The following is a 12,443-nucleotide window of genomic DNA, read 5'->3' on the forward strand; positions in this document are numbered from 1 at the left end:
CTTAGGGGTGGGCAGTTGGTGCTGTTGCCAAAATATTGCAGCTTTTTTGGTTTCTCAAGCATCTTTTGTTGTTGATTTGCCTCAGGAGAGTAGCTGCACCAAAGCAACGCTTCAGTTCTCCGTTCGCAGCAATGTAACCTTTCCTTAATATTATTTAATGCATAGGAAAGCTGTCCCTGTTCCTTGCGACAAAGTGCCTGAAAGAAAAAATAAGACTTATGTAAAAGGTGTGGAATAAGAAATGGGTATGGGCAGGGTGTGTTGCATCAAAACAACATAACCACTGGTCATTGAGAGTTATAGACTGGATTCTAAAAGAAAACTAGCACATCAGAGGGAGGTGGAAACTTCGGTGTGAAGATTAGATTAAGAAGTTTGTGGGGTAACGTGATCGAAGTAAGCACAGAACCGCTTATGGGAGAGATGTCTGCCCTCCAGTGTGCGTAGTCGAGGTGATGATGATGAAAAGGTGTCAAAGACGTCAACTGGAAACTCTCGTTTTGAACTTCTGAAAAAAAGAGCTAGCATAAAAGCTTTATAAAATGGTAATGCTATTGGCAATGACACAGTAGCAGTTTCAGAACACCTTTCATAAAACATAAGCAGGCGAATGATTTTGGAATATTTCCTAGGCCTGAGTGGTGAGGAACTTCTCGAGGGGTTTCAGAATCGAAATTTCGAATGCGTAAGTATAGTAATCCACTGTAACGACCAAGAAATATGCACTATGTTTTTTGGAACTTTCTTTGGGCTCTTTTTGGCACTACACTGAAACCTCATTATAATGAAGCTGTATCTTACACGAAAAAAGTTTGTTATATCAAAAAATTAGGTATAAAGGTACATTCTTAACACTACATATATCTATTGCAAGACTATTGTTTAGTTATTTCATTACAACCGATATTTCATTATATCCGGGTTAGTTACATTGATCTGATTTGAGGGAGGGTACGTGAAAGTTAACACTAAACCCTACATCCCCAAATTTAGGAGATATTTCGAGTGCCAAAGATTGAATGCGCTTATCACTTGTGCAGAAAAAAAGTTGTGCAAAATGCGGCACCAACCACCACCTATCTGACAGTTGAGCTTGTCCACCACACTGTGTTAGCAGTAAAGGAGATGCAGTAAAACCTCCTTAATTCTAGCTTGGTTGTTTTGAAATCCCATTTAATTAAAAGGATTGTTGAAGTCTGGCTTTTTGCAATATAAGTTTGAGTGGATAATTTGAAGCAGCAGTGAGCATCAGTCCGGTTAGTTTGAAAATTTTGGGTGCCATGTACTGATTCCTGATTTTTCCGCGAATCTGCGGAAACGGCGGCACTTAGGAGCCACAAGACAATGCAGTGTAGCGATACTAATAAGTGACAGATGAAGCATCACAGCCGTACTCCTGCCAGCAAAAAAAGAAAAAAAAAAAAACGGGGGAGCGGGGGGTTGCAATCAGTTTAAATGTGTGCTTGCGGAAAAAAGATATGCTTCACTGAGTCACAGTGGTAACACGTGGGCAGCACATCGCATGATTCTCACAACACAGCGCATCATGATTTACACATTATTTCTAGGAATATAAAGAAATTAACAAAGGTAAATTTTGATGCAGTTCGGAATGTTTGCGAACTTCCGATTGGCGATTTCTCCAGTAATTTGCACACCAGCACTGCTGGCAGAGCAACATCTACCTCAAAAATCCAGTTATAAAACTTCAATAATAATGTTTTCTAACCAAGAGACAGAGCGAGTTCTGTCGCACTGCCTGACCATTATTAAATTCTTTATTTTACTAAAAATGTGCTAATGGTCGCATGATGATGTGCTGACACTGCGAGGAGCAGGTGACATACCGCCCGGATGTCACCATTTTGTTGCAGGGAAGTATGTCTTTTTTCACAGGCACAAGTTTTAGTTGACCACGAACTCCCCCCCCTTTTTTTTTTCCCTTCTTCTTCCCCTGCTGGCAACAGCGGTGCCTGCCGTTCACTCATGTTTGTGGCAAAATTGGGTCCAGTTATTGCGGGAAAACATAACCCTTGGAGCTGTGAACTAGCTGGCACGACAAATGACCACCTCTGATTGCTTTCAATAATTCAAAGTTTGCTTTTTCAGCTTGATATATATTTGCTAATTCAAAAACCTGCTTAATTTGAAAATTTTTCACAGTCCCAGTGAGTTCGAATTAACGAGGTTTTTACAGTATCGGCCTATTCAGTCTTGCCCTTGCTGAAAAAAAATTAATGAAATAATTGCTTTAGCAAGAAAGAATAAAATCTCCTATGAAAAAAAAGAAAAAAAAGGTTGTACTTCTGTAGAAGAAGTTATTCATAAGTGGGACAGATGGGGGCAGCATCAGTTTATTCTATCCAGCTTGTAAAGAATGCTTTCATTTGTAGAGAGCAAGCTTTGTGATATGTTGAAACATATGACGTCCTTTTTCTCATCGACCAAGATGGGCAGTTTTTAAATGCCACATTGATTTTGATGAAAATTTTAGGAATTCTTATCTTTTTGTTATTAAAACGTATTTCAGATTTCAGAACTTTAGCATGAAAAAAACAAAACAAAGGAAGTAAAAAAAATACTTGTAGCTGTTATAAGGATCAATCAGGTATGCTAACTCAGAAAAACTAGCATTGCAAAAAATAATTAAATATAAGAATTTTGATGATTACTTGCCTTCTAGGTGGTCTTAGGTGCAATGTAAGGCCAATCATTTATTTTTTTATGTTGTTTTTTTTTTAAAAATGCCAGCTCGCTAGAATCAAACCTCATGTTTTTACTTGTCAGTGAATGTGAGGTATATGATAATCTTACTGTGTTAGATAACACTTGAGGATGAGAAGAATACCCTATTTTGTTGCAAAATTTCTGTCTATTAACCACCTTGTAAGCAACTATTATAGAAACATTTAGGGAATGATAGTTCTCCTAATAGGTCTGTTATCACAAAAAGTGCAAACTGAAAATATTGAGCTCAAAGGTTTCACAAAACGCTATTTATTTGGAGGCCCCGCTGTGGTGGTCTAGTGGCTAAGGTACTTGGCTGCTGACCCGCAGGTCACGGGTTCGAATCCCAGCTGCGGTGGCTGCATTTTCGATGGAGGCGGAAATGTTGTAGGCCCGTGTGCTCAGACTTGGGTGCACGTTAAAGAACCCCTGGTCGTCGAAATTTCTGGAGCCCTCCACTACGGCGTCTCTCATAATCATATGGTGGTTTTGGGACGTTAAACCCTACATATCAATCAATTGGATGGCGACAAATACAAAATAAAAACAAGGTGGTCTAGCACACAGGTAAGCTAAACTGCTCGGCGCAAAAAAAAATTTTAGACAACCAACACAAGAGACGACGACCAGCGCAGATCGTCTCTTGTGTTCGTTGTCTAAAATTTTTTCGCTGAGCAGTTTAATTATGGAATGTCAACTAGCCCAATCCCAGACTTTACTATAACACAGGTTGGGTCTTCCTCACAACCACGACACTGTTTTGTGGCATTTGCATTCAGTGGTAATCTCTCTTTCGTATCTTTAAAATTGTCTATGTTGATCATAATACACATTGCCTATTTATCGCAGTGAACTCGCTGGAGAAGGAAGGTAGAAACGGATAAGCTGAATAGTATACAAAAACAGCAGTAGTAACTCAAAATTGATTTGAAATCAGCAGTGGATGGTCGCATGATATTTTTCTGCAGATCCAAGCCTTAGTTTCGGTTTGCCAATGACTGTACTGTCTTCGTGGCTGAAATTGCGCCTTCATTTTTTATTTTTGTCCATAGATATGTGCTCGACAGAAGGTCTTCTAGAATGGGCGCTCAGTTTGCATTCGGCTTTATGCCCACTCTGGAGTCGTGTCTCCAAAATGGCGTTGAAGGGCACTTCAAAGAGCAACTGCGCTTAACCCTCTCATGCAAAGAATTAGTTTTTATGTTTTCTGTTGCTCAGATAATAACCAAACTCGGTGAGCATGTTCTTTGTTGAACTTGCGATCCACAACCATTTAAATTTTAAGATTCATGTATTTTTTTCCAAAATCATTTAGTCCTACATCTCCCTTCAAGAAGCCTTGTCGTCAACATTTATTTTTTGAATTATTAAGATAGCTAAGATAGCTTTCAAAATAAGTCAGCTGTGGGTGCTCATGCTTGTCACTTGACACATGGTGATAACAAAAATGCCAAGTGTGGCATTGATCTAAGGCAACAGCTACGTGATTGTCGAACTGCGGTGGTTATGAAGTGGGCTATATGATGCACTAGGAGATTCATCTGCACAGTTTATTGGAGTAGCAATTATATGGACACTCTCGACTGGATTTTGCCGTCAACGTCGATGTTATGCACCGTATACCAATACGTATCTATAATATAAAAAGGCAAGAAAGAAAAAAAAAATTCAGAAAAAAGACTTTGGCACGCGGAATCGATTGGGGGAACTCCGTGTCGTAAGTGCGAGGGGTTAACTACAGAGCCACCGAGGGGTACGTCGTTCAACGTTCAAACGGCAAGCTATTTATATCCACCACGTACCACTTACCGCTGTTGGCGGGCATCTCGGGGGGGGGGGGGGGGCTATCGTGTTTTCAGCATTATGAGCAAGATGGTGCAATGAGCGCGCCGTGGCTCTCATGTTTCACGCATACTTTGACCCGCATAGAGAATAAGGGAGTGTACGCTAAATAGCGTGCCCTTATCTTGCAGTGGGGGGGATCGTACGTCATGGCTAGCCTTTGGGTTTTGCCGGAAAGATTCTGTTGTAATTACCGGGCGCACAAAGGTCACTGCAATCATTGTACAGCCTCCGTTTGCGAAAAGGGCGCACTTTTTAGACACATCGAAGTAACAACTGAGACGCTTATTGGCGTCTCAGTTGTTACTTCGTGAAACGTACCTGTAAGTACGTTTCGTGTGTCATTTGTGCGTGAGAAACGCGGGGCACGTTTCAATCCGCTTGCCAATCTGCGCGTGACCTTCCGATTTGTTGCTATCGTGTTTTTTGCCTTTGCGACAAAGTTGTGACTTTTTTAGGTTATCCGGATATGTTGAGAAAAAAGTATGCTCTCGGTGTCCTTCATGCTGGAAGGCATTCAAACTCTCCTCCCAATAACTACTGTCGGAAAAGACTCTTCCTCCTCAGTTACGTGATGTGTAGTTCAGAAAGTGTGTTTTTGAAAATGGCATGTAACAACTATTTGACCGCAGGCACCAGTATTATTTAAATTTTTGCCTCTGTGCTCCTTTGCATTAGCAATGCAACTTCATTATTTTGAAGTTTGGCCTGAACGTGCTTCATTATACTGAGCTTCATCTGGTATTCTATGGACATGGAGTTATAAAAACGGGAAATGCTCTGTTATACAAAAAGCATCATTAGGTTCAAGTTCCCTGTATCAAGGTTTAACTCTTAAGGATCTGTGTGGTAGATTGCAGGTGCAATCTGAAGAGAGGCATCAAGCACTACATGTCATTATTAGTGCACTGGTGGCACAGGTTGGGTTTGTGTTAATATAGTGGGCCCTTGTTTGCCATAGTGAGATAACTATAGTGCCATGTGTGTTGTGGAAGAAATTGTGCTGTTTTTAATTGAGTTTTCAATCTTAGTACTAATGTGTTTTCTTACATCAGTTTTGAATTTCATCACTTTTTGTTCAGACTTAAATTGTACAGTACATAAATTTATTTCACTTCACTTAAAGCACTTTTTATTGTTTTCCAGGAATGATGCAAACCTGAATGCTGACGGAGGGAAAGTTGAGTTGCTGATGTATTCAAGGTAATTGATCACAGCTTTGTTTTTTTAAATTTACAATTGCAAGTTAGACGTACTCTATGCGGCAGTTGTTCGTACCTCCTGGTTGCTATTCTTTCTTTTTAGGGACAGTGAAGTTAGTGGAACAGTAAAAGATTCTGTAGACTTCGTTCTTCTAAATTTTGGTGAAATGAACAAATTGTGGGTGCGGATGCAACATCAAGGGCACTCTCGAGATCGAGATCGCAGGGAAAAAGAACGTCAGGAGTTACGCCTGCTGGTAGGAACCAATCTGGTGCGTCTCTCTCAGCTTGACGCTGTGGACATGGATCGTTACAAGAAGGTATGTTGCCACCCTGGTCATTTTCTGCATAAAGACAGACAAGCCTTCCTTGTGGTGAATGCAGTGTATGATGAAAAACCCCATATGAGATCTCATGTCCTAAATCTGGTGGTGTTTTCATAATCATTAGAGATTGCTCTTTCTTATTGCACATCTATCACCTTAAAAGAAGCAGCATGGCTTTGGAAGCCACGAAGACTAAGCCTGAATCCAGGCATCTTTTCAGTGATCTCATGAAAATGAGATGCTTATGCCCCTGGTTGACTGTGTTTTAAGCAGTTGACCTATGTTGTCATTGGTCTTGCATATCCCACAGAACCTGGATATTTTAACATGTGTTAAGAAGCAAAACGTAGTATTTAATGTTAAAGTGCCATTTCTTTCTTTTTTTCCTTTTGTTGATTTTTTGAGTAGTATGTTGAATGGGCATCAGTGTGCCATTCACTCTAGATGGTTTCTAACACTTCTGTATCATAATTTTTAGGACATTTTTCACATATACAGATTATCACAATGATTCTCTAAAAGGAATCTGGGGGGGGAAAACTTGGCCTAAGTAGCTATTCGATAAAGGCAGTAATGTTCTAATAGTTATGAATGACAGGAGTGTTGCTGCTATATTGAAATCTTAGTGTTTAAGGTTCCTGCTTTGGTGATTACTACAGCTGCTAAATACTACTGCACTATATATTGAGCACATTGCAGTGTTGTATTTTTTTTCTTATGTTTATTATTATTGAACACATGCTTGTATTCAATGAGTCACTTGGGTGCATTGTAAGCCACAAATCAATCTTTTTTGACTACTGCAGTTTCGCTCTGCTAGGTTCATTCTGGACATATTTTTGTCCGCAGAAAACGATGTACTTAACACACTACGATTGTTTGTTTGATAGACTAATTTAATTCGTTATATCCATTTACCGATCAATTTTACTTCGTTACAATGAGGTTTAAAATGCATGGCTCTCAATGGAGCTTTCAAGGGGAATTTCGTTTACTTCGTTATATCCATAATTTTGTTATATCCCGTTACATTATAACGAGGTTTGAGTGTACCTGGTGGAACTGAGCATGCAATGTTGAGTGTTCAGGTGATGGTCACATTGAAATATGGAAAACTTTTCAGTTAAGGTTTACCGACTTATATTCAGTATTGTATTTATATAAGTTGGCCTACATGATAAACAGTATAAGGAATTTCTGTAGTGGTCACATGCCATGCAAGACAGAAGGTTCATTTATCAAGGTGATCCCTATACACCTCATGCTTTTGTAGCTGTTGAATAATTTTTATGACAGAGTATGATAAAGTTGTCCCATTATTAATCACCTATAACAAATACTCTTCTGGCAGTGCCAACACTTGAGTTGGCTTGAGTCTACAACATTTTGTATTTCATACGGAGGCTACAGAGCTTATTGGAAATGGTGTACTAGTATGCATACAAAGGCATTCATACACGCTGCCATTTATACACGCTGCAGTTTCACTTATTGTCATAGTGCCCATGCCATATCTAAATGGGAACTTTCTCACTTGTAACATGCATTGAAAGAGTGCAAACACATTTGAAATATGATAAATGTTCATAAAATGGCATTAACTTAAGTACATTGTTTTGTGAGTGTGTATAAACTGCAGTGTTGGTGCCAAAAGTTTACACTAAAGCATCCAAAATGTATGAAGCATCCAAAATGTATGACATTTCATTATATGTCACTTCATATCACTTCTATTGTGTCTTTGTGTGGCCAGGTTGTTTTGCCAGGCATTCTGGAGCAAGTAGTAAGCTGTAGGGATGCCATAGCCCAGGAATACCTCATGGAGTGCATCATTCAAGTTTTTCCAGATGAATTTCACCTACAAACTCTGAGTTGCTTTCTAAAGGCATGTGCAGAGCTGAGGCCTCAAGTAAATGTGAAAAACATCATAATATCCCTTATTGACAGGTAACTACAATTTTTCATGTTCCAAACCTTTGTTGTTTGATCTTGATTTGATTTGCCATGTGCATTCGAAATGGTAACTTAGTTATGTTTTAAAAAAAAATGATGATGTAAATTCATGCTTTCTGCTTCGTAACAATTACATATTTCTATTTCTAAAAGGTGCTGATCTAAATGCATGCCTTGTGCTTCATAATGCTGCCAGAGCACTTTTATGCCCACTTATGAACCCATTTGTGAAGTTTTCGCCATACCACAATAAAAATATTACTGACTATTTTTACAGTTTTCTTAAAATATTTTTTTGCCATTGACTCAACAATCATGATAGGTGCTACTGAACATAATGTTGCGTATCGCATTCACTTCTGGGGCAGCTGCATCGTGCCAAGGGTGAATGTAAAAACACTGCATGTTGAACTAAGCTGCGTATAAAAGAACTTCATTAAACTTTGTTAACCTGGAGATGTCCAACAATATATTTCTTGACTGTTGCTTTGGGACATCGTTGCCTTTAGGATTGTGGACACTGACATCTGTGATGCTTTTTGATTGAGTGAAAGAGCTGACTGCACCCTCCTGGCATTACTAAAGCAGATGCCTAAGATGCAGTCGCACTCTTAACCTTGTCAATATTGAAGTGCTTCTCTACATTGCTTTCTCATATCAGGGATTTTTTACTTCGTTTTAGCGCCTACTGCCCCTCTCTACGTTTGCTGAAGTTATGGTAAATAGTGAATTCAGATGTATGTCATTTCCTTTTGTTTTCATAGTAAATTAGTTGTAGTAAAGATCAGTGCTACATTTTATTCACTTATTTCTACCAGAATTCAAGAATATGTATTTTTGTACATAAATGTTGTAGGCCCGTGTGCTCAGATTTGGGTGCACGTTAAAGAACCCCAGGTGGACGAAATTTCCGGAGCCCTTCACTACGGCGTCTCTCATAATCATATGGTGGTTTTGGGACGTTAAACCCCACAAATAAATAATAATAATATGTATTTTTTTTGAGCGATTGTGTTATATATCTGGTGTTGCAGGACAGGTTAGGATCAACTGTAATTACATCTATTGCAGTTTCAATGTAAAAAATTACCATTTTCTTTAGCTTTTCGTGATGCTTCTGCTTGTATTTAAAATATAACAATTTATGCAAAAGCTGATATGTATGTACAGTATTCACAGACCCAAATGTGACATTAAATTTTTAATATAAAGGCTGGTAAGCACAGTTGCCTGGGGTAACTTCATCATGTAGCAACGAATCTGGCCATCTGAAGTTGGCTCTGATTTATATGTTCAAGTTAAAATTACGCTGATATGACTCATACTGAAGACGGTGGAAATAAGTGTCTGTATTACTTAGCCCTAAAAAATGTTTCCTTTTAATCTATAGGTACTATACTCTACATTAAACTGGTCTTATAAGATTTTGTTGCCATTGCTTAACTATGCAGCCCCGCCATGGTGGTCTAGTGGCTAAGGTACTCGGCTGCTGACCCGCAGGTCGCGGGATCAAATCCCGGCTGTGGCGACTGCATTTCCGATGAGGCGGAAATGTTGTAGGCCCGTGTACTCAGATTTGGGTGCACGTTAAAGAACCCCAGGTGGTCAAAATTTCCGGAGCCCTCCACTACGGCGTCTCTCATAATCAAATGGTGGTTTTGGGATGTTAAACCCCACAAATCAATCAATCATCGTGCTTAACTATGCACCAATCTTTCAAATTTAACACTCTAGAATAGTAGGTTGTCACATCTATAAATGTGGCAAAGTTAAATTGATAAGTACTTACAACTAAACTAGAGTCATAATTTTTCAGTAGTGCATTTCACCGTGCAGCACTGTTACCATATAATTGTCATGCTTCGTTGATACCATTGATAATATGAGCAGAGCATTACTCTGACCACTGATGGAGTACGAGGAGTGCTATTATTATGGGCATTGCACCTGGAGACTGCATACATTTATTTTATCCTCACTGTTCTCTAGTTGGTCGCTTCTGAGGAAACATAATAGTAGAAGACATAATAATAATAAAAACAAATTTAATTTCAGAGGCAGATGTCACAAGAGTGTTAATTTCAGCTTTGGCAATCCAGAGTGAAGTTTTTCAATATCTTGTACTAATAGTACTGGCTAATGTGTGATGTTTTCAAGTCAATATGATATTTGTAAAGGTTTCCAAAAAGACTTGGTAATTCTATTAGTAATAAGCACATTGTGCACGTGCGGGCATCAGTACTAGGTCACAATTTTTTTTCTGAGTATTATAAAGCACAAAAAAAGTTGTTGAAAAAATAATAAAATTGTGTGCTTGTCTGAGATGGGAAGTACAAACTTTTTATATCTTTATTGATTTGTACTGTCTATACGGTATTTATATGTATCTGAGAATATTGGAAGAGATTTCTGCTGTGAAGGATGTTGTTACCTAAATGTTACGTGAATTAATTTTTTTCCATGTTACCTCTAGACTAGCAGCCTATGCAATGAAAGAAGATGGACCAGGAATTCCAAGTGACATCAAACTGTTTGATATCTTTTCTGACCAGATAGCACAAGTGATACAGGTTAGTCCTTTTATTGAAGTTATTACTTCACTTCTACTGGTTTGTTGCTTTTGGCAAGAACACTTAGCTCTTGGTACATTCTGCTTGTGAATGTTTCAACTTTTGGTGTTATATTGAAATGCTAAACATAGTGTATTCTGTGTCATGGTCTAAGCATGAAATTCTCTCTATGTCATCCATTCATTGCTCTTTTTCCAATGGGGGGGGGGGGGGGGGAGTATTCAGCTTCCTTGTGTAGTATTCAATTTCCTGTGACATTGATATGTGTGCCTAAGTTTTAGACACTAGATGAGTGGTTGAGTGGCTTGAGATACAGCATGAAAGAAATGAAATGGTAGTAAGCATAGGTATTTGCTTTTTGCATGCAGCTACGTGTGGTGGCGACAAAGGTAAAGCTTGACAGACATGGAGCGCCTTAACTGGTGTTTCCTAATGTTGTGTATCTCAGAGTCAGGCCTGTAGCCAGGGGGTGCCTTGCTCCACCTCCCCCTGAAAAACATTCCTGTCTACAGGCCTGCTCAGCACTATCGCAAGAAACCACCACAGAGGGCAACCAGCCGCACAAAAAGTGTGCAGACCAGTGCCAACCCAGCGCCAAATGAAATGACCAGATGAACTAAACCTTAAATATCCTAAAAAAGTTTGTTATGTCTATCAGTGGAGCAATAATAAATATTCTTAATTATCACATTTATATTTTATTTGATTAAATATAACTAGCAAAATCATAACCTATGGCCTCTTAGATTATACTAGCATCCATCCCCTACCGTGTGCACTACCAAAACATCTTTGAAGCCATGCAGCCACTCTTGATGATCCCACAGCACCACGAAATTGAGTATGGTTATTGGAAAAGGTGCAGAATGATCATAAGCATTTTGTTGCTGAAGCACGCAGAGACAAACTTTAGGCAAATACAAGTGCCATTTGGGAATTGTGCACCCCACAGTGTATGATGACTTTATAAATTCAAGCCAGACTATGCCAGCTTCAGTGGTAGTGATGACATTGGTGCAAGTCACTGCCAGGCACACGCTGATTGGTCTTTATTCATCCAGCCACATGTGGCAATGGTATCAATATCTAAAATGTGCAGAGCTCTGTGTTTCAGCTGCCTTCACCAAGTGTCAACACTAAGCATTCCTGAGTGATGCTGTGGAACGAAATGCCAGTAAATACTATTACAAATGCTCCATATGGGTCTGGCTTGTAGAGTATTCTGTACAGGGACATGGGAGAATCGAACTGCTGCACTGCATGTTTGCCAAATTCTCCTGAAAACGATATGCTTAATGTACAAAAATTGCACATTCTTTAGTATCGGTGATGAGTTCAGTTAAATACGTCTGTTCACTGGACATTTTTATTTGATTCAAATGAGATTTGGAATATGGTGATCTCCGAGGGAATTTCGATGGGAATGTCATTTTGGTGAACTAGCAGTGAAACTTCACATGCCAACAGCAGCACTGTAACTCATTATTTAGCGAGTGGAGGAAACAGTTTTCAGTAGTGCATGCTTAGATTTCGCCTTGGCAAATTGACAGCTCATCTTGAGGCATGTGTGTTCATTTTCTGATCTGGCTGTGCAATGAAGTGCCACAGCATATAGGAATGTATGTGTTCCTTGTAGCTCACAGGGCCATGGACAGAGCTTGGCTCGTCGCGATGGTACAAATAAATGACGTTTAAAAGCACACACTTGTCATTCTTCAAGTGGCATGCACTTTTGTGGTTTCCCTATCGGGGGGGGGGGGGCATCAGCATATTATTGTAGCACACTGTAACTGCCATTGCACCTTTTAACCAGTGCTAACTTG

The 12,443-nt window shown here is 39.3% G+C and overlaps 1 protein-coding gene across 2 annotated transcripts in view; it reads left to right on the top strand.

Annotated features, from left to right (window-relative positions):
* Vps35 (Vacuolar protein sorting 35) overlaps positions 1-12,443 on the top strand; it is a 64,552-nt gene that overhangs the window by 9,130 nt on the left and 42,979 nt on the right. For both annotated transcript variants that reach the window (XM_037427589.2, XM_037427590.2), the window contains exons 5-8: positions 5,716-5,772; positions 5,875-6,091; positions 7,851-8,044; positions 10,524-10,620. In XM_037427589.2, the coding sequence (XP_037283486.1) occupies positions 5,716-5,772; positions 5,875-6,091; positions 7,851-8,044; positions 10,524-10,620 (565 nt within the window). The remainder of the gene's footprint in view (positions 1-5,715; positions 5,773-5,874; positions 6,092-7,850; positions 8,045-10,523; positions 10,621-12,443) is intronic.

This window comes from Rhipicephalus microplus, chromosome X (genome assembly GCF_043290135.1).
Source record: "Rhipicephalus microplus isolate Deutch F79 chromosome X, USDA_Rmic, whole genome shotgun sequence".
Classification (NCBI taxonomy): Eukaryota; Metazoa; Arthropoda; class Arachnida; order Ixodida; family Ixodidae; genus Rhipicephalus; species Rhipicephalus microplus.